This window comes from Mixophyes fleayi, chromosome 3, assembly GCF_038048845.1.
Source record: "Mixophyes fleayi isolate aMixFle1 chromosome 3, aMixFle1.hap1, whole genome shotgun sequence".
NCBI lineage: Eukaryota > Metazoa > Chordata > Amphibia > Anura > Limnodynastidae > Mixophyes > Mixophyes fleayi.
Window position 1 is genome coordinate 280,016,549 of NC_134404.1, and position 22,608 is coordinate 280,039,156.

At 39.0% G+C, this 22,608-nt stretch overlaps 1 protein-coding gene across 1 annotated transcript in view; it reads right to left on the reverse strand.

Annotated features, from left to right (window-relative positions):
- Positions 1-11,308: 11,308 nt before the first annotated feature.
- LOC142144598 (proton-coupled folate transporter-like) overlaps positions 11,309-22,608 on the reverse strand; it is a 292,308-nt gene continuing 281,008 nt past the window's right edge. The window contains exon 7 of the mRNA XM_075203675.1: positions 11,309-11,602. Within this exon, the coding sequence (XP_075059776.1) occupies positions 11,548-11,602 (55 nt within the window). The 3' untranslated portion in view covers positions 11,309-11,547. The remainder of the gene's footprint in view (positions 11,603-22,608) is intronic.

Sequence of the window (22,608 nt, forward strand, 5' to 3'; positions counted from 1 at the left end):
TATGATATAATTTTTGGTTTTCTGCATATATTTCTGGGAGGAAATTTGAAAGAACACATTTCTGAACCACATTCTTTTGGATTTTCGCTTGAATATAAAACATCTTCTGCAACTTAATAAGGGAGGTAAAATCAAACTTTAAGAACATCATTAGCGTCAAGTACTTGATCTTTTGTTTCTATATATACATATATTAGTTGGAAGTGATTATTGTATGTATTTTTCTCTTGTTGGCTCTGAAAAAAACACTAAGAGCCTTAAGTTCATGTTCACTTTCTTCCAGACACATTTTTTACAGTCTGTATTTTAAATCTCTCATTTTTTCTTCTTGCCCACATGTATTTTTAAAGGAAAACTGGTCACTCTTCAGCATTTCAATAGTTTGTTCCTGAACTTTTTTACTTTTATCATTCTACAGCCTTAAGCCACATATTTCTTTTCCAAGCATTTGATTTTCCTCCAAATACCACAACATTCTTTCATTGAGAGTTCGGTTCATATGATCAAAGTCTTCCATACAGACATAATCCACTCCACGCAGACTAAGTGCCACACATTTGCATTGCAGGCAAATCTCTTTCTGTTTAATTTCCTTTTCTATTCTCCTTTTTATCAGTCTAAAATACCACTTGGCACTCAACAAATTGTAAGTGGACATACTCTATTATAACTAGAGATGGTCACTGACCCCCCGTGTTTTGGTTTTGGATTCGGTTTTGGATCTGGATTACCATTGTGTTTTTAGTTTTGGTTTTGCAAAACCGCCATTGTGTGTTTTGGTTTTGGTTTTGTTTTGCTATTTTGTTGGAAAATCAATGTTTTTGGGCCTAAAATAACCCAATTTAGTGCTCCAACTGTTTCATAGATAAGTAATCTAATTGTAGAGGTAATAAATCATCCAAAAAACAGTTTAATTCCTAGTAGGTAGGCCTTCATTTATTCTACCCACAAAACAGATTGTCTTCCTCTCCATCTATGCATATTGGCAATGCAGCCATTGTCTTTGGATGTATATTACACCCTACACTTATAGTTAAATATGTAAAGAAATGGAAAAAGGCAGTTTACTTTCTGTCTCTATAGGCCACCCTCCACTTGTTTGAAAAATCCAAAAATTCAGCTGTTATAGACTGTACAATATTAATTGAAATGGACAAAGCCAGTTTGGTTTCTGGCTCTATAGGCCCCCCTCCACTTGTCGAAAATACCAAAAAATTCAGCCGTTATAGACTGTACAATATTAAGAGAAATGGACAAAGCCAGTTTGGGGTCACTCTGTCTATGACACCCTACCCTTAAGTATAAATTGCCCAAACAGCAGCCTTTCAAGATGGTACGTGATATGGAAATGCCACAAGTCCCTTTCCTCTTTGGGGGTAGATTGCACCCTACACTTACAAAGAAAGTTTTAAAAAGATGTTATCGTCATCATCTTCAGCTTCATCCTCATCAGTGTGTACGTCATCATCACAGACTATCAATTCATCGCCGCTTGAATCCGCCATTAGAGAACAGTCAGTGCTTGGATGTCTTGGATGGTGAAGGCCTTCCTTGTGGAAGATGTAGTTCATTTTTATAAACATCATTTTCTCCACATTTCTGGGAAGTAACCTTCTACGGCGATCACTGACTAAGTTTCCTGCTGTGCTGAACACTCGCTCAGAGTACACACTGGAGGGTGGGCAGCTTAAGTATTGCAAAGCAAGTTTGTACATGGGTTTCCAAATGGCCTGCTTTTCTTCCCAGTAAGGAAAGGGACTGTCTGACATTTCCATATCAACTACCTCTTGAAAGTAATCCTCCACCATCCTTTGCATGTTTATACTCGTATTGGATGGAGTTATGGGCAAAGTGACAGATTTTTTTGAAAAATCCTCCAAACCAGCCCAGATGTTAAATTGTTCTTGTCTGCCCCCTGCTTCTTCCCTGCTTCTTTTTGGGAAATTAAATTTTTTACGAGCAGCTACAGCTTGAGAAAGTGAAGGAGGACATGTCGTCAAGCCGAGGCCCAGTTCAGCGGCCAACTTGCTGAGCAATAGCTCCTTGCAAAAGTTCACATCTCGCTCATTTACAAGTAAAGACTCAATGTAGGTCTTAAACCTTGGATCGAGCACAGTGGCCAAAACGTACTGATCCGAGTTCAAGATCTTAATAACTCGAGGATCATTGTGAAGCGAATGAAGTACTTGATCGACAAGGCCAACATACTTTGCTGAATTGCTTGCTTTCAGCTCCTCCTTCATTTTCTCAAGCTGCTTTTCCAATAGTCTAATTAAAGGAATGACTTGGCTCAAACTAGCAGAGTCTGCACTCACCACACACGTCACAACTTCAAATGGTTTCATCACCTTGCACAGCACTGAAAGGATTCCCCACTGTGCAAGAGTGAAATACATCCCCCCTCCTTTCCCAATGTCATGGCTTGTGCAATATGCTTGGATGGCTTTGCGCTGTTCCTCCATCCTCTGAAGCATGTACAGGGTGGAATTCCACCTAGTTACCACCTCTTGCTTAAGTTGGTGGCAGGGCAAATTAAACTGCTCTTGGAGCTGCTGTAATCTCCTACATGCTGTGGCTGAATGCCTGAAATGGCCTGCAATTTTACGGGTCACCGAAAGCATCTCCTGCACCTCACGGTTATTTTGTAGGAAGCTCTGCACCACCAGGTTGATGGTGTGAGCAAAACAGGGAATGTGTTGCTAATCACCCAGCTGTAATGCTCGCACTATATTGTTGGCGTTATCAGAAATTACATACCCTGGGGAGAGTCCAAGTGGTATAAGCCATGTATCAATCACATCTCTCAGTTTGCGTAACAAATTGTCAGCTGTATGCCTGTTAATGAAGCCGGTGATACAAAGAGTGGCCTGCCTGTGACAAATGTTACGTAGTGGTGTACATGCTGCTGCTGTTCCTGCAGGTGAAGGTGAATGACCAACCCAGTGAGCTGTCACAGTCATATAGTCTTTGGTTTGGCCACTTCCACTTAATAACATATCTGTGGTTAAGTGGACAGTGGGCAGAATGGCATTTTTCAGCGCAATCTCTACATTTTTACACACTTTTTGGTATAGTTGTGGAATTGCTTTACGGGAGAAATGGTATCGCGATGGAATTCTGTAATGCGGACACAAAACCTCAATTAACTGTAAAAAACCAGCTGCATTTATTGTGGAGATTGGACGCAGATCTAACACTAACATTTCAGCCACGGCGTCTGTGATTCGCTTGGCGACTGGGTGACTGCTGTCATATTTGCTTCCCCTCGCACATGATTGTTTCACAATTAATTGCTGAAATGTAGGACTGCTAATTTTCTTGACCTGCCTCTGGGATGACGATTCACCCCCAGCAGCAACAGCAGCAGCAGTGGGACTAACTCTTTCTTCAGAGGAATCAATAATAGTGCAGGAGTCATCAAGCCTTAAGTGGGATGCCGGGCTAACTCCGAGCGCTACTGAGGATATTGATGAGGATAGTGTGGTGAGTGTATTTTGTAGCCGTCGGGATGTCGGTGAGCGGAGGGTCTTAGCTGATAATGGAGTGCTTGTAATTTTTTCGGAAGAACTTTCAGCTCTTCCCAACACTTTGCCATGAACTCTCGTTAAATGGCGTAACATAGACGAGGATCTAAGATGGTTAAGGTCCCTCCCTCGACTGACTGTGGCTTGACATATACTACAAATGGCTATACAATTGTTGTCTGGATTTGGGTAGAAATTATTCCACACATAAGAAGTGGATTTGTTTGTTTTATGCCCAGGCATGACAATGGCCTTTTTCTTGTCACATGCCAGAACTGCTGCCACTGGTTCAAGACTTACACAAACAACCTCATCCTCATCAACATCCTCATTAGTGCTCTCGTCACCTACACAAATCTCCCCCTCATACTCTTCTAATTCCAAAGTGGCATCCTCAATTTGTGTATCACCGGCTACACTCGGGCTATTAAGGCACACATCAGCAGAACTGCTGAAAGGGTCCCTCTTTATGGGTACACTAAAAGAATGCTCACGATTAGACATCCCACTGTTGGATGAACTCTCCACAGGGATTGGTGTCATTTGTGAATCAGAGCAAACATTATCCTCTAATGCCTTAATGTTATCTTGCAGCTCGGCTTTGACGCGTAACAGTAGTTGTGCACCAATTGTAGGCTCGGTAACTTTTTGGGATCTGCCACTAATAGCCAAAGGTGAAGGCCTCATTCTCTCTTTGCCACTGCGTGTGTAGAATGGCATTTTGGCAATTTTTTTTTTATCGGCACTTAACTTTTCCTCAGTTACACTTCTTTTTCGCTTCAACACAGTAATTTTTTTTTTTGTTTTTGTTTTTTGACTGATTTCGAAACGCTCTGTAGTTTGACATCGCCTTGGCCAGATGACGTACTGGGAACACTAACATCAGGACTGGTGACAGAACCTGGTTGCTCATTCTGCTCATATGTGAACTGCTTTGAATGCATTCTCAGCCCAAAGCACTTGTAGTGCTAAAAATTATTTGATAAGATACTGCTGACATATATTAATTTTGACAGCCAGAAATATTTATGCACAATTAGGGGGGACACCCCAAAAGCACTGGGGAGTGCTAAAAATTAGTTGGTAGATACTGCTGACAGATAGTAATTTTGACAGCCAGAAATATTTATGCACAATTAGGGGTGACACCCCAAAAGCACTGGAGAGTGCTAAAAATTAGTTGGTAGATACTGCTGACAGATAATAATTTTGACAGCCAGAAATATTTATGCACAATTAGGGGAGACACCCCAAAAGCATTGGGGATTGCTAAAAATGAGTTGGTAGATACTGCTGCTGACAGATAGTAATTTTGACAGCCAGAAATATTTATGCACAATTAGGGGGGACACCCCAAAAGCAGTGGGAAGTGCTAAAAATTAGTTGGTAGATACTGCTGACAGATAATAATTTTGACAGCCAGAAATATTTATGCACAATTATGGGGGACACCCCAAAAGCACTGGGGAGTGCTAAAAATTAGTTGGTTGATACTGCTGCTGACAGATAGTAATTTTGACAGCCAGAAATATTTATGCACAATTAGGGGGGACACCCCAAAAGCACTGGGGAGTGCTAAAAATTAGTTGGTAGATACTGCTGCTGACAGATAGTAATTTTGACAGCCAGAAATATTTATGCACAATTATGGGGGACACCCCAAAAGCACTGGGGAGTGCCAAATATTGAAAAGAAAAAAAACCTCTATCCTCCTCTCTTCTCTAGCGATTTTTGTTACAACAATTGGAAAAAGAATATTGGATTCTCTGTCCCTGCTCTAATCAGCCTGTGACTACACCCTGCTCTCTCCCTCTGTCAAATGGCGATGGATTGCTGTGGAGGCGTGAATTTATAATGTTGAAGTATCGCGAGAACCGAGTCCCGAGATCCGACGACGTCACAATGACATTCGGCCTCGATTTGGATTCGGAGCGGGCAGGAAAGTACCGAGTTCTCAGCTCGGTTCTCGGATACCCAAAGTTTGGGTGGGCTCGGTTCTCGGGGAACCGGACCTGCCCATCTCTAATTATAACAGAGAGGTGATCTATAAATGTGAAATCTCATTGCAACATATTTGCTTTATTTCCAGACTGCAAACTCTAGTCCAGGATTTGTATCTAACCATATCTCATAAAAATTGTGAACGTAACAAAAGAGCGACATGACTCATTAATAAGTGCTTTTGGATATTTGTTTTAAAATTATTATTCTGTACACCACATTATGTAGTTTGAAAATTGTTTGTTAAAACCTATGTAACCATAACAAAATGCACAATGTAAAGACTGGATGTTGTACATTACTTCTTTAAGTTTATTTACAATAAAACTCTAAAGTTCGAAGTTGAACTTAAGTGTGCATTACAGTTGATTATTATAAAAGTATATAATGTAATATTACATGTCTAATATTTTACCAAAGCAGTTGACAATACATTTTAAAAAAATGTTGTTATCAATGTCTAATATGGTCTAAATCAGTGTTGGCTAACCTGTGACACTCCAGGTATTGTGAAACTACACTTCCCAGCATACCCTTCCAGCAATAAGCTGCTATACATTGGCAAAGCATGCTGGGACTTGTAGTTTCACAACACCTGGAGTGTCACAGGTTAGCCAACACTGTTCTAAAGGTTATACAAATGTCCATTGTAAAGACTAGCTAAAAAAAATATTAAATATCTGGAGCACCCAAAAATGTGGTTTACTATGTTGGCAACACATACATGATTTTGTTCTTCTGTTTCACAGAACAGCAATTCCAACAGCAAGCTGCACATGAGGCCCAAGTTCTGGTGAAGGAAGGCAACAAGTAGTAGGGCCTGTAAGAGGAGTGCCACAAGTAGAAGGGCGATTGGGAGGTTTTCCACAAGAAGGTGGGTCACATGGGGCAGCTCAGGTGAAGTTAATGGCCGCACTGGTGGTTGGCCTGAGACAAAGCCACAATGAATGTAAATAAACTAAAAATTATCTTAGCTGATGAATATGTCTTTTTGCAGTTATTACAGTGTAGACCTTAGATAAAGGAGCGAGGGGAGGGGAAGGGGGTTTGAAGGGAAGTTCTCTCAAGATGAAATCAGGTAGACATCTAATATGCAAACCCTATCCACACGTGAATTAAACATAGATCACAACTAACAAAAAGGTAAAATTTGTATCTGTATTATTTTGGACTTTTCTTTTTTTTACCAGAAAGAAGAGGATGTGATGAGATATTAAAATGTATTTTTTTTCTGAGATACCATATTATTGGTGTAATTTTATTAGTATTATCATTCTTTGCACATAAAGGAGAAGTAATACACTTGTTTGGTGGCTTCATGTGTGCATATGCTACATAGCAGAGTGAGTGCATGCACTATGAATATTCAAGATGCCATCTTTTTGTTTTACTCCCCTAGTAGAACGTCTGTTGTTTGTCTCATTTATATGTACAATAGTGTGATTTATTGAAAATATTCCTTTGTTTTATAGAAAAGTGTTGCCATAGATGATTAATAAGTGTCAGGCAGTTGTGTTGGCACACATGCACTTTACGTATATATGAAACCATGATTTTGTTAGTTTTGATATGTACATTGGTATATTTATGAATTTTTTAAAATTCATGTGGCTGAAGCAGCTCTAGCTGTCGGTCGGCACATACATAAAATATATATAGAGAGATAGAGATATATTTATGCACCAACACACAATGGTTAGAACTGTGAAATATATTGTTAATCCACCTGAAGAAGTCAATATCAGATGAAATGTGTTGGTTCTTATTTTAAAGCTGCTGTAGCGGTTGCCTGGACCTGAGGGAGACATCTATTTCATGAGAATATTGTATCTTGAAAAACCCACACAGACTGCAGATAAAACTTTACTTTTTGCTTTCTTTTCAATATATGTGCAATTTGAAAATATGTATTAAAAATTTTACTACACTGTATATTGATTATTTTTCTAAATTTCAAGGGAAAGAAGAGGACTGACTAGATCAGATGGATTTGAATGAATTGTGAAATAAACATATTAAATAAAATAATAAAATATTTTTTTATGTTTGATATGCATCTTATATACTCTTGCACAAGGAGGTGTCCTTTGTATGACATATTACTCCCATTGGAGCTCTCTTTTGCATTATTTATCAGATTTTTATACTTGATGTCAATCAATTGACTAGGAAGAATGCTGCCGTCTTGTTCTCTGTGAGTAAAGGACTGATACAAGCAAAGGACTCAAACTTAAACCCAAAGCCTGAGGATCTCCTTGAAAAGGTAAAATAATTCACACTTGTTTCTCCTGTGACCCCAATGATTGTCCTTAAAATCTTTTACATTACAGGGAAATGCAGAGAATCTGTCAAAAAAGATTCATTTATTTTCAGGAACAGAGTGGTTTTAACTTTAAAAAGCATTACTTTTTTGGGCTGACACTCTGATAAACAGATAGTATACAACTGGAGCTGGGCTGAGAATCTGTGCTGGATTGGGTTTCATGATATGTTTATGTTAGGGTACTCATTATAATCTAATGGTTCACTTGTGGTCTTCACCATTAGTAACCCACTTTCCTAAAAAAACTACAGTTCTTGTACACATAGCTATTCAAGACCATTAACAAGCTAAAAGGTCAGGGCAACTGGCAAGAATCAATTGTCCAAAAAAGTGAAGGTCAACAACAAAAATCCAATAAATACAATAGAACTGAGGTAAGGAACATACATTTATAATGAATGCCTCAGTGCTACTAGGTCCATGACAGTGCAGACATATAACTCATTGAGGTCTATAAGATATTATTATTATTAAAAAAAAATATTTATAGGGCGCCACTAGGTGTCCGTAGCACCGTACAGGGACAAACAAAATTACAATACAAGGTGAGACAGCACAGTACAATAAACAATAAGCACAGTAACTCAGTGAGCTCAAAGCACAGCTAGAGGGGCGGGGAGGGGAGAGGGGGGAAGGTCCTGCATACGGCTGAGCCCAAGCCCTGATGACAGGGAAACCCCCAGAGGGGTGAGGAAGGAGCTAGAGGGGACGGGGGGGAAGAGGGTCCTCGAGAAGAGGGCTAGGTAGCTGGAGAGCCGAGTTAAGAGTGGTGAAGACAGGAGGAGAGATGACCCTGCTCAATGGAGCGTACAATCTAAGGGGTGGGGTAGACAGACAGAGAGACACGGGGGAGAGAGGGAGAGATAAGGATAAGGGAAGGGGAATGAAGGGAAAGAGGTAGAAGAAAAGGTAGGAAATTAAGTGGGAGACTGGAAAGCTTTAAGAAAAAGGTGGGTTTTTAGAGCCCGTTTGAAACTGGACAGATTAGGGGAAGTTCTGACAGAGGGAGGGAGCTTGTTCCAGTGGAGGGGGGCAGCGTGGGCAAAGTCTTGGATACACGCATGGGAGGAGGTGATCAGGGGGGAAGAGAGGCGACGGTCATTGACAGATCGGAGAGGGCAGGATGGAGCATGAATAGAGAGGAGGGTGGAGAGAGAGAAGATACAGAGAATGAGGAATCTGTGCATGCCTAAGAAGACAGTAGTCAGGTAAATATTTTAAGCAGTGCTAAGTTGGAACTTCAAATAGTAAACTCCATCCGGCTAGAGTTTCATATGCATTTACATAGTATACTGTATGCATATTTTGTTGAAATATTAAGTTGTAGCTCGCCTATCCTGCACCTTCCCTACTATAGTTCTCAGGGCCTGATTAAGGGTCACAGCCGCCCTAGGCTACTACACTGGTTGCCGCCCCACCCCCCCCCCCGCCACCAATGTGCGTATACATATACACACACACACATATATATATATATAGATAGGTAGATATTTATAAATAAAATTGTAAAACATTAATTAATACATAAAACACACTTTATTATGCACTTCCTCTCTTACCTGATCTTGCAGCGTAGACTACCTGGTGTTCTCTTTTGCTTTTTCTTGGAGCGTTGGCCGTTGGCTGGCTTCTGAAAACTTGGGAGTCCTGTATTTAAAATGTGCACAAATTGTATTATAGTGCAACATTTTAACAAACCCTGAATGATACAAAACAACCCCTAGTACAGTCAGACAATAAAATATATAAAAATTATTTACACTCATATAGTAACATCTACCAGCCCTGTCTATCTAGTATTTAATATTCTAGTGACCGCTGAAACCACAGTCAGCACCCACATCACCGCCACACAATACAGTGATCCTGCCCCCGCAAGCTATTTCATCACCTCCCCCACCATCCAATTCATACCCCTTCATTTTTATCAACCCGCACCAGACAGTTTATGACCCCCCCTATCCAATTTATTACCCCCCCTCTAGCCAGTTCATTACCTCCCTATTGCCATTCCATTAATCCCCCCTATCCAATTCATTAACCCCCCCTCTAGCCAGTTCATTACCTCCCCATTTTCACTTCATTAACCCCCCCTGTAGCCAGTTCATTAGCTCCCCATTGCTATTTCATTAATCCCCCCTCTCCAATTCATTAAACCCCCCCTGTAGCCAGTTCATTACCTCCCCATTTTCACTTCATTAATCCCCCCTCTAGCCATTTCATTAACCCCCCATCCAATTCATAAGCCCCCCTATCCAATTCATAACCCCCCCACCCAATTCATAAGCCCCACCTCTAGCCAGTTAATTACTTCCCCATTTTCACTCCATTAATCCCCCCTATCCAATCCATACTAGCCAGTTCATTAATCCTCCCATATCCAATTTATAAGCCTCCCCCCATTAGCCAGTTCATAAATCCCCCCCAGTCATCTCTCCCCCCCCTGATATTTAACAAGCTGCACTTACCTTGCTGCCTTCTGTTCCTCCTCTCTCCAGATGCCGGCGCTTGTCATCTTCACATGCAGCTAACAGCATCCGACGCTGTTAGCTGCGCTGTCACTGTGGGCGCGCTCTGTTTGATTAGTGTGGTCACGTGAGATGTGAGATCTCACATGACCACACTAAGCAATAAACTGCAGCCACACTGACAGCGCAGCTAACAGCGTCGAATGCTGTTAGCTGCGTGATTGGGTACAGGAGCATGCGGGACCGCCCTCTTGAGGACAGGGACGGCCCCATTAGAGGAGAAAGAAGCCGATCGCCGGCATTTGAAGGGAAAAAGAAAAACAGCTTGCAATTCTGCCGCGCTGCGCCCCCCAGGCAGCCTGATCAGCCTAGTGGTTGATCAGGCCCTGATAGTTCTTATAACTAACAATACTGAGTGACAGGTTTCAAAGCTACAGAAAGATACTTCTTATTCCTCATCATGTACCATCAGTCCCTATCATTCAATGTCCTGATCAAGCATTTTGGTGTGATAGGGAAAACTCTGGTTAAAAGGGGACCTCTGCATGAATAGAACTTTCCCAGGGACTGATAGCCTAAAACAGGCACTGTCATGTTTACTATATGTGCCCATTTACCCAATATGTATATGATAATTTTAGAAAATAAATTCTATTCAATTTGGGTCAGGTACGAATGAAAAGATGAACTTTTTCTGAAAGCAAAACATAGTTAAACATAACGGGTGAACAAAAAAGGTCTCATAGTAAATCTGGTGTACAAACTGCTGTGCATCAAAATTTAACTTATTCGTGATAGGTACCGCATTTTCCCAACTTCCTGGCAAAGGGTTAAAAACTAATAATATATCTCTTCAATAATAAAATATAATAATATTAAAATACTTAAGTGACAAGCATCTGCAACTTAAATTGTAATCAGACAATCACCAAATAAACAAAAATGTTTTATTTAATGTTTTATAACTAAGTTTTTATGATGAAAATGCACAAAGTCTTTATTAATTACCTGTCTAACATATTTTTAATTTAAGTAATATTGTTTTAATGTCCCTAAGTATTTTGGTCTTCTTTGATTGCAATCATTCTACATTCAAACATGCTGCTGTGCCCAGCAGAATATTAGTAATATGCTTATATTATTCACGTGCTAACTAGAGAAAGAAAAAAAAAATTTTTTAATGAAACAAAATATATTTGTATCTTTCATGTAGTAAGTCATTTCCTTCAAATTATTCTTCATTGATTGTAACCTTAGGGAGTGCAGTAGGTATTTCGCTGATCCACCTTAACAAAAAGAAATGGAAAAATGGTGTAATCAAAATCATTGCACTTATTACAAACACAACAATGCATGATATGCATACATAATTTGTCAACATGTTGTCTGTTCACATTATCATTAATACACATTGTAGCTAAATGTGGACAGCAATTTGTATTTTTACATTTTTTTAGAAACTATATTTATTCACATATAAATCTCCCTTGAAATACATTTATAAGGCTTCTCCATTTGGGTAAGCCATCTTTTTATTAAAAATCCCTAAGTGTGTTACAACAATTTAAGGGTCCACACCCACTGTTACATGAGAACATCTAATTTATAAAACAAGCCGCAATTGGAAGCCGAAAATCAATGATTTGGAAATATTTTGAGAGTGATATGAATAATGGTGTTTCAGTGTGTGTACAAAGGGTGAGTTGAGGTCATCAGTTAAGGAAACTGGGAACAATAGCCCCGATCAACATACAAAAAATGTTTAAATGTCAATTGTACATCTTGTCTTGCTGTCTATAATGATGGTAATGAGGATGTATGCGACTGAAGTTGAATTCAATGACCATTCTGACAAGCAAAGTTTCCAATCATTATCAGGTAATTATTGCAACAATTTGACAGAAAGAGTTCCCAGCTAATCCCAGTTTTAACCATCAACAATCACTGATGGAAGACAGAAAGAAAGGGTACAGCAGAAGGCATACTAGAACACTTTCCATAGACACGTAAAAATGATAGCTTTAGAAAGAAAACATTTCATATTTGATGTATCTGTTTCATTTTGGAATCTGTAAATTGTGCAGAACTGAAATGACAAATAATCCTAGTCAGAATTATTTGTTAAATGAAGCCATTTCTACTTTATACACTAATATTGTTATCATCAAAGAGCGGTTAGTCATTTAATCTGTTTTTACTCAGGTTCACGCCATAAAAGATATGTGAGCAAGTGCTAATATGGTTTCTCACAGGTCACTGCGTGAATATAGAGGCCCTGATTTACTAATGCAATTCGTGGCGTATTTTGTTCAAAATTGCACTGCGCATGCTTTAAATACACCAGATGGGTAAGGAGTTTATGCACATAGGCATTATACAGCAAAGGTGTTCCCCGGCAGATACATGCATTTAAATTTTTTCAGACATAAGCAGTAGTGGGATTCAGCCAGTACGCACCAGTTCACCAGAACAAATACCTAATTTTAACGGGAGTTCGGCAAACCAATTGGTGGGGGGAGCAGAGTATGTTGAGTAAAAAAAAAAAAGAAAATACTCACCTGTTCGAGGCTTTTGGCACTTACCTTCTCTGCTCTGTCCACACTGAATGTCGGGCATGAAGTCATCACATTCAACATTCTGTGAGGAACGGCGCAGAGAGGAGCACAAGTAAGAAGACAGAAGACAAAAAGAGAAGAAAGAAGCCAATAGAAATAATAAGTGAAGGAACGGAAGCGAGAAAGAGCAAAAGCAGGATGGCAGAGTGTGAAGGGGGAGCAAAAGCAGTATGGCACAGTGTGAAGGGGAAGTAAAAGCAGCATGCACAGTGTGAAGGGGGGAGAAGCAGCATGGCACAGTGTGAAGGAGGGTTAAAGCAGCATGACACAGTGTGAAGGGGGGAGAAGCAGCATGGCACAGTGTGAAGGGGGTAAAAGCATCATGGCACAGTGTGATGGGTTTATAGCAACATGGCACAGTGTGATGGGGTTATAGCAACATGGCACAGTGTGAAGGGGGTAAAAGCAGCATGGCATAGTGTGATCATGAGGGGCATTGCTGTGGCTTAATATGAACTGGGGGCATTACTGTGGCTAAATTTGAAATGGGGGTACTACTGTGTGGCATAACATGACTCATTACTATTATTATCTTGATATTAGCATCATAAAATAAGAAATATTTTATATACACGCACACCTGGGTCTGACTTGATAACTGCCTCTTGATATTGATTATGTAGCTTTTATAATATTTGTTGTTTATTACTTTGCTATTGTCTGTGTAATGTCTTAAGAATTTGTACTCTTTTATATTTATATTTAAATGTAATTCCTATTGTGATTCAATGTATGCATTGCCATGTAACTTCCATTGTTGCTACATTATATATTTTTTTCGTTTTTTTGTCAGGTATTTAATATTTTTTCAATAATATTTTAAAACTCTTTCTTATAACATAATGTAGCTTTGTGTACCTATTTTATTGTTCTTATTTGAGTATTAAAAGCATGAAATATTGAACTACCTTTCAGTATATCTTTTTGTATACTTAAAACGGTCAATAGGGCAGAGAACCGGTTGTTAATTTATTTGAACCCCACCACTGGATGTAAGGTGTGCACCTGCTCAAGGTTGAGTCTTACCCACGCATGATCGTGATGACCAAATATGTCCTCGTCATCTAATGGGAGTATTGACTATTTACCTGCACACCTGAGGCAACCACTACAACACTATACAAGATAATTTGGTGAAACATATGTGTTTTTGCAGACATTTGAATATTTTCTGAATATTTTAGGACATTTCTAGCAGGTGCATTATTTTATATTTTAGAGTCACTGCATACTTTGAGCATGTGCAAGTGTTTGAAATTTTCTCTACATTTCATATTATTTTCATACATTTTTAACGTAGCAAAATTATCATTACCAATGTCTGTTTTAAAATGTTATGTGTGTGTTGTCTAGTTCCTACATGGTAACATATATTTGCATTGGGGTTGTGTGCTTGCCAATGTCTTGTCGTTTACTAGGTATGCCAATGTATTAGCATACATTAACAAAACAAAATATTTAATTTTATGAAATGCTCATGTTTCATACATTTTATGACATGTTTACTTTTTTGCAGTATTTTTTAGATGTTGTGATAAACATGAATAGATCCATACTAGTTGTATGTCTATAATATATAATGTACAAGTAGGCTACAAAATCTGAAAAGCATTAAGTCATTTTTTATTTTCATCCATCTTTCTCACATATAATTAGGCATGGGTATGGAGGAATCCAGGAATTTGGAGGACAACAGACATCATCCCCTCCGAAATTAGCCACTGGTCCCGGCCCAGGGAGCATGTCTTCAGGCCACGTGTCAGCCTCTTTGGGATGTATGATGCTGAGGTGGTTGGTTACCAGAGTGCAGAGTGATAGTGAGCCTTTACGCAACATTTAGACTACAATACCACTGCGAATCAAACTCTTGGTGATATTGCACTTACGTGCATCTGGATCTTTCCAGACCACAGTGGGTGTTGCGGCATAAATGTGCCAAGCCACCTTCAGTCATGCACTTAAAGTTGTGCTGTGGACTTTCCTGATGTGCATTTTATACTTCATAAATCTGCCACTTGATGAGGGGTCCCTCATGCCCATAAATGGCAGTTTGCCACAATAGATAGTTTTCTGCACATTATATGGCAGTAGATGGCACACGTGTAACCCTGGTCCCATCAGTTGAAATTGCTTCTATTTATTCCAGTAGAAAGCATTTCCAATTGGTCAATGCCCAGGGTATATGTGATGCATCTCTCCAGATTCCATGCCAGGTTGCTAGATAGCCGATGAGCACCCATGACTCAGTTACCTGCCTACAATCAGACATGTGGCACAGATTGGAACAGAGGTAAGAAGGTGCAAGGCCACATGGTGATGCGTGGCTATTAGGTAACAATTTATATCACATCATTATTTACAAATAGCCTTGTGTTTTCCAAAATACATTGTTATACACTGTAGTCTTAAATGATAGGTCTAGCAATTTTGTTAAATATGAACAATATTTGCATTATGGTACATGTATTGTCAAACATTGTAGCCTTACAATAGTGCCATATCATGTTAAAGACTTCCTAATTTTATGTTTAGTTATTCATTACTCATTTTTGTATTATTTCTTCTTGTTTTTCTTTATAGGAGACAATACCCTTTCCGTCTGTGGCTCCTCACTTCCATTAAAAATCCTCACACAAAGTAAGAAGTCGCATAGAATTCAACATATATGTCCACCTGATCAGTTATAGAGAGGACTTTTCACCTTTTAAAGGCCAGTTTCCGCTGCCTTGAGTGGTCTGGTGGAGCTCTTATGTATGTGCCCAATATTGTATGGGACATAATTGCTCTGTGTGTGTTATTCTATAATGTCTCTTAATTTAAAAAATGTGTATTATGTGAAACAAAAAAGATAAAAACGTGACACACAAAACCACATGTGAAAAGATACATCTGACAAACTTCTATTTTGATTTGCACCAATGACTGCCACCTAGGCCAACATTTATTCTGGTGTTCAATTTTTTCTGGCTATGGGTCACCCATACTGTTGATTCCACTGGTGGGGGAGGAGCAGTTGCTGCATCAGGTTGTGGAGGGACCGCAGAGGGCAGAGGGTCAGCAGAGGGCAGTGGGGCTCTGAGGGTTAACATGAAGAGGGCAATTAGGATAAACTTGGGGTGGATAAGGAAGGTAAACCTGCGGAAAATAAGGAGGGTAATCTGGTGTTACAGGTGCCCGAGGGAGAAATGTGGCATAGGGGCATGAAGGGGAGAAATGTGGCATAGGGGAAGGAGGGGAAACATGTGGCATAGGGGAAGGAGGGGAAACATGTAGCATAGGGGCAGGAAAGTTATTGATGACATACTGGGCAACGGGGTTAGTGAGATGGTTCAAGGTAGTGTCTATTGTGTTCATTTGATCTGTCTTTGTGACATACATATGGGAATAAAATTGTTGAAGGTTTGAAGACTGTCCACTGCCCCCTGCTTCCTCAGGGGTGTCCTCCACGGTGGCATCATCTTTGTCTTGTGTATCTGCAATTTCAGCTAACAAAGTGGATGATAAAAAAAATGACAAACATCTACATTAGAGTCCATAAGATCCACGTTTTTGCATCATATTAATAGATTTCATAACAATCTTTAAAAAAAAACGTTTAATTTGAAATCTGTGTGTATATGTGGAGTCATGTTTTGCAAAAATAACTAAAGTGGTTGTACCATATTAAAAAAAATATATCTTTGGCTTGAAAGAAATTTTAGCTAGGCAGTCAAAGGACTTTGGAGTTTTATTTGCAATCAAATTGTGAAGTGCTAAATATTCAAGTGTATATTATCGGTATGCTGTGTTCTATATAATTGTTGGTGAAAACCTGATTAAGTTCCACATATCAAACAAAGTCTCTAGCCCAGAGGCAGATTCTCAATGCTTTGGACAAATCATCAGACAAGCAATTCTCAAAATTATGGGGCTATTTAACATCAGCACAATCAACTGTAATAAGGAAAAGAAGTAAAAGACCCAAGTTTTCAGAAGAGACCAGAAAGCCTTACAAACCACGTTCCTAGTTTTAAAAGTCATCTACTGCAACAATCATGACAGAAGTAACTTTGTAGTTGCTGCTTTTAGTGACTGCAGACACCTATCCATACTGTCCAGTTCCATTAAACTTCTGCCAGTTTAATAGATAGTTTTATATCTTTTTATGCAAGTGTATATTTTTAAAAACCTTCAATATATCTATTGTTGTTGGGTGTGTTTATATTTATTTCCACAAAACATTACTTATTTGAGTTCTTTATGCATGTATTGAAATCTGAAATTTACCTCTTGTGGACAGTGGTGTGGTTAGGGGGGGTGCTCTTGCTGATGCTTATCTGGACTATGTGCTGCACCAATTGATCATCTATGTAGGCCAGTGCCATGGACTACAGGGATCTGAGGTCTAAGGATGGCAAAGAACCACTGCGGTATCCCTTGAATGTCTGCGGTGGTCCCTCAAAATTTTCCTTGAAGGGACGCTTAAAGTCTCGCCACCTGTGTGAAATGTTCAAAGTTAAGGATGTTGCAATGTATACTGTCTAAAATAATTTCCAAATATATGTGCAGACATACATATAGAAAGAAGTGTCTAACAAGACTTTAAAATGGTTGCAAAGTAGGATTGGTAATGTATAAGTTTTTAAATTTATTAAAGATCCTGGTCTGCCATACCTTGGACAATGTTTTTATGTTTTGCCAAATTTTAGAAGAACTGTACTAGGTATGCAAAGCACAATATAATAATTTCTAACTAAAAACAAACAAATATTTCTGACCATTTTTTTACGTCAGTCGCCAATCTTCTTATTGGAGCCATTTTATTAACCTGCACTGTGATCTCTTCCCATATACGCTGTTTAGCTGGGGCGGAGAGCTGCAGGTTGGTAGTATGCAGCCTCTCCACCACCAGTACAGCACTTCAATTTCTTTGGCAGAGAAATTAGGCTGCCTCCGCCTAGGCATGGAAGATCTTGAGCGTTGGCTTGACCCAGGATGCTCAGGCTCAGCCATCATCAGACAATCTAAACAGGGAAACAAGCCAGTAATTATTAAAAAGCCTTTTATTGTATATTCACTGTATTATGTGTCCCACATATGTTCTTGTACTCACCATGTGAAGCAAATAGAGGCAAGACAGAAATTTCTAATGTTGAAGGAATCAGAATCTGTAGTATCATAAAAAGGAAACAAGCTAGTTATAATTAAAAAGCCTTTCATTGTACATTCACTGTACTATATGTTCCACATATGTCTTTGTCCTCACCATTTGAAGTAAATATAGGCAAGACAGAAGTGTATAATGTTGAGTGTATAATGTTGAAGGAATCAAGAGATGTAGAAACCAGTACAAATCAAAGTACAAAGCTTTGAATTACAAAATGACAAGACTCAATGATTGCCTCTCCAACTGTTATATAGTGTATGCAGCGGTGTTTTCTCCTTCAATTGGTTGTGTGTGTAAAGCCCCTAATTTCCTGGTTATGGGTGATTATTGGGATTAAATACACAGATGCTCCATTAAGGACTGGTCAGATTAAATCAGCCATTTTAGATATGGTATAAAAGGGATCAGAAATTGACATGCCTACGCCCACATATGGCCTGAGAGCCAATCATTGAGGAAAATCTTAGAAAGTCTCATTTACTTGCAAACATGTGGGCTGCTAACTTGTCAAGGATGGAGGTCAAGGCCTTTACCCTTACCATGGACCAAATTCTCAGAAAATCTCCTCATTACAGTAAAGAGGAGAAAAATGCAGCATATAGAGCAGCAAAAGCTGGCCTGTGTCATAAATACAGCAACAGGTGAACTACTGTGTAACTCAAGCAGCGCTGGAGGGATTTGAAGAGGTGACATTCGCAGCTCCTTTGCAGAATTAAGGAGAGACAGTGGAAGTTGTAAGTTCACAATAACTAAACAATTCATTATTTTTTCAAGATAAGATAAGCTGTCAACACCTTGTTATATCTGGCCTGCCTTGAAATAGTGATATTTCAGAATCAATATCAGATCAATACCAACCACCTAGGCCAAGTCCATATGAAAGTGGTGTAGAAGTGTGTTTATTTGACCAATCATAGAGTAATGGTCCATGTGTGGTATTGAATATTTCAAGTTGAAACCTAATATTATTTGCATGTAACTATGTAAGTGTGTGACAGAGATGATATTTATTAGAAACAACAAATATGTCATATTTATTTCAACCAAATGTCTATGCCGCTACAATTGGATAGGGAGGAGGCCCAGGGGGAGGACAAAGAACTTTACCCTTTCCCCAGTTTGCATTTCCCAACCCTTGAGAATTCCATTTCCTTACCTCACCACCAATACTATTCCCAGAGCCTACAGGATCCCCAAGTGGAGGGGGCCTAGGAGACACAATTGGAGGAGGCCCATTAGGCAAAATATATCTGCATGTGCCTCCGAAATGCGGTCCTCTGACTACTCCAGGGTTCAGAATAAGATTAATCTTTGCAGAAATTTTCACTTAATGTACTTCCTCTGAATGCTGTTCAGCTTGCAAAATGTGTGAGCAAACAAAACCAATAGAGTTAAGATATATTTACTAAATTTAATAAGATTGCAAATGCAAAATGTTTTTTTTTCTTTTTTTTTTCCAGATGGTGAAGACATACCACCCGCTGTCACAGATTTAGGGTATTTGCTTACTGATTTTTGCACTACTCACCCAAGAGGTGCGGAGTCTAACGTGTTCCTGGTTTTCACCAGGGACCCCCGCAAGGAAGTGTGGTCTTAGCTGCGGGAACACGCAGGTCGCGGTCCTCTAAGGGAGTAATCAGTGAAGCAGTAGATGAAAGCGGTGTCGTACAGGCCCAGTCCAAACCGTGAATTCAGGAGATGTCCAAGGGAAAGTTCAAAGCCGTAGTCAGGATAGCCGGGTCGAGGTCAGAAGCACAGGAGGAAGAGTCAAATATCAAGCCGAGGTCAAGTTCACAGGGAGCACAGAACAGGGGTAGTAAGTAACAAGCCGGGTAATACACAGGAAGCGCTGGAAACGGTACACAGGAACGCTGGAGCTAGGATGAGACCTAATACTCTGGCACTCTCCATGTGCCAGAGTGAGGCTTTTATACAGGTGCAGTCCAATCACTAGCGGTGGTGACGCTAAACACCACCGCCGGAGTTACTAGGAAGCGTTCCGTTGCCTAGCAACAGAACGCGCAACCGCTGACCCAGAAGTACGCTCGGTTGCCTGGCAACCGAGCGCTCTGTCACAGAAGCAGACGTCCGTCTCTGTGCAGCAGGCATAGCACGGAGACGGCGTCTGACACCCGCCCATTGTTTGATAAAATATTTTCAAAAACATTAACAAACAAAATGTAAAGCTTTTTGAAAAAATGATTTGAAGTGATTTCTGTTACAAAAGCTTAGTATACAATTTTCATTATAAAAAAAAGTTGTTTTGTTAAAACAAAAGTATGTGTGTGTGCTTTAAACAAATGTGTACTAATGTACATTTCTAGATTTGATGTATGTTCTCTATGGTTTCTTTATATCGTGCAATATCATACAATTACACATTTCAACAGCAGAGGTTGATGTGGATGGACATAATACAAAGGACTTATAAGCAGAGTTAGTGTGATAATTATGTAAAATAAAAAATCTGAGTGAAAGGAAGAATTGCACACCAGTGTGTTCCTCTGTCAAGCGCAATACAATGCACAAAAGTTCGTCTGTCGAGTGCACTCAGAACTCGTCTTTGCAGGATCAGTGTTCCATAGGGTGGCTATGTCTCCTTTTAGAGACGGATTACCATTACGTAGTACTATTTTAATAGTTTTTAAAGTATAATTAAATAATATATGGGAAAACAGGAGTGGGGCTACTGATAGGAGAAGTTGTCCTGATGGGCTTAACATTTTTTTTTTTTATTTTTTTTTTTTAACACGTCTGGCACCCAACTCCGGTGACTTAGAAAAGTGTGTAGATTTAGAGATTGATTAAAAACAACTGTCTGCAAATGATCAATAAGTTGTATTAATCTAGGACCATGGTCACATCCTCATGATAGTGGCAAAATAATATTTCTAGCCATATAGCACCAGGCCAGTAAACAAGGTTTCCCTTTTGCAAAATCATTTGCTATAGGTTGTTCACTCTTGCTGGACTTCAGAACTCCTCTAGAAGAGCTCCTATGATCAGCCATCCCTTCCCTCAAACTTATTTCTTTCTTCCCTATACAAAAAGACATTAGTGACATATAATGATGCGAGATATTTCAGTGATGGTAGAAAAGATTCTATATTTAAATATAATTTATTTACATGTATAGGAATGCCAAAATAAATATCCTGACAAAATATAATTGCAGATAGTGCAAGAAATGCATCTAAAACAGTCCAGTTTGATTTGTCATATAAGAAAAATTAGATTCTTTAAATTGTGGCATATACTGACTTATCAAAGATAGACAGACCTTCCAAGTTTGGACCCAATTCCAAAAATTCACAGCTACTATAGGCAAAATATGCAATTCCCTACTACACATGCGTATGAAAAATACGTATGAGTAAGTCCCTATGTAGATGCATATAACACTTACTAACAATTAGAGAAAGAATTAAGATTTTTTCTGTTGCGCAAATTGTAGAGAGTTACTTTACCCTATATTCTAATTGTGAGAATTTTCTCCTTTGTTAGATATGGCCTTAATAAAAGGTTATTTTTAACCAGCAAAATGCGTGTTGTCATTCTTACTGGATGCACTTTATATATCTTTATTTATTAAGCCTTGAGCTAGGGTGGAGCAACTAGAAGGCAGCTAGCAAATCCTTTTCCATGAAAAATATAGCTCCTACCAAGCACATAATAAGCTTAGGAAGCAACTAGCAAATCACTTTCTATTACTAAGTAGAAACAGATATACAGCCCACAGCCAGATAGCCCTAAGCAGAGGATACCAAAAGATACAATTGTAAATATTGCAAGGAGGCTTTGAATAAAACAAATGTATCCAGAGTGAATAATATGGATAGAAACAATCCAAGTTGAAGGGTTAGACTTCTAAAACCCAACTTTTATGTAAGAAAAGAGATTAAGTTACGAAAAAAAGAGATATAAATCCTAAAACAATAATTTTATCTCCCTTATCATTAAGCCTGAATACTGCATTATAGCTAAACAAAAGACAGGAGTTAAAATTATTTTTGTTTCATTCGCATTGCACAAATATATTTTTTTCTTAATATTTCGCTGTTTTATAATGAATACATTTTAGTGTATAAAGATTAATTTTTAATCAAATAAAATAGGCATTGAGGATACAAAATATAAAATAAGGGAGTCCTAAGTGCACCACATCGAGCAAATTTCTTCACTTACTAACAATGTCAACCATTTGTCTGCCATTTAACTTTAGATTGTAAGCTCTAGTGAGCAGGGCCTTATTCCTGTTCTCAAAACCTATATCTTTTGCTCACCAGCTACAGTGTGCACCTCCTCCATGGGCTCTCTGCCCATTGACTCCACTCCTCCATTGTCTTTGCACATCTTTCAGTGGCTTTAAACCTGTTAGTTGCACCACACTTATGTGCACTGGTTTTGACTTGTGCTGAATATACCCTTTGCAACCCATTAGCCATACAGGCTATCAGTACTTGTGTTGAGAGTTGTAGTGTTTTTGGTTTATTGTATTGCAAGGCACTGTCTTATTGTTTGCCTTTTGCAA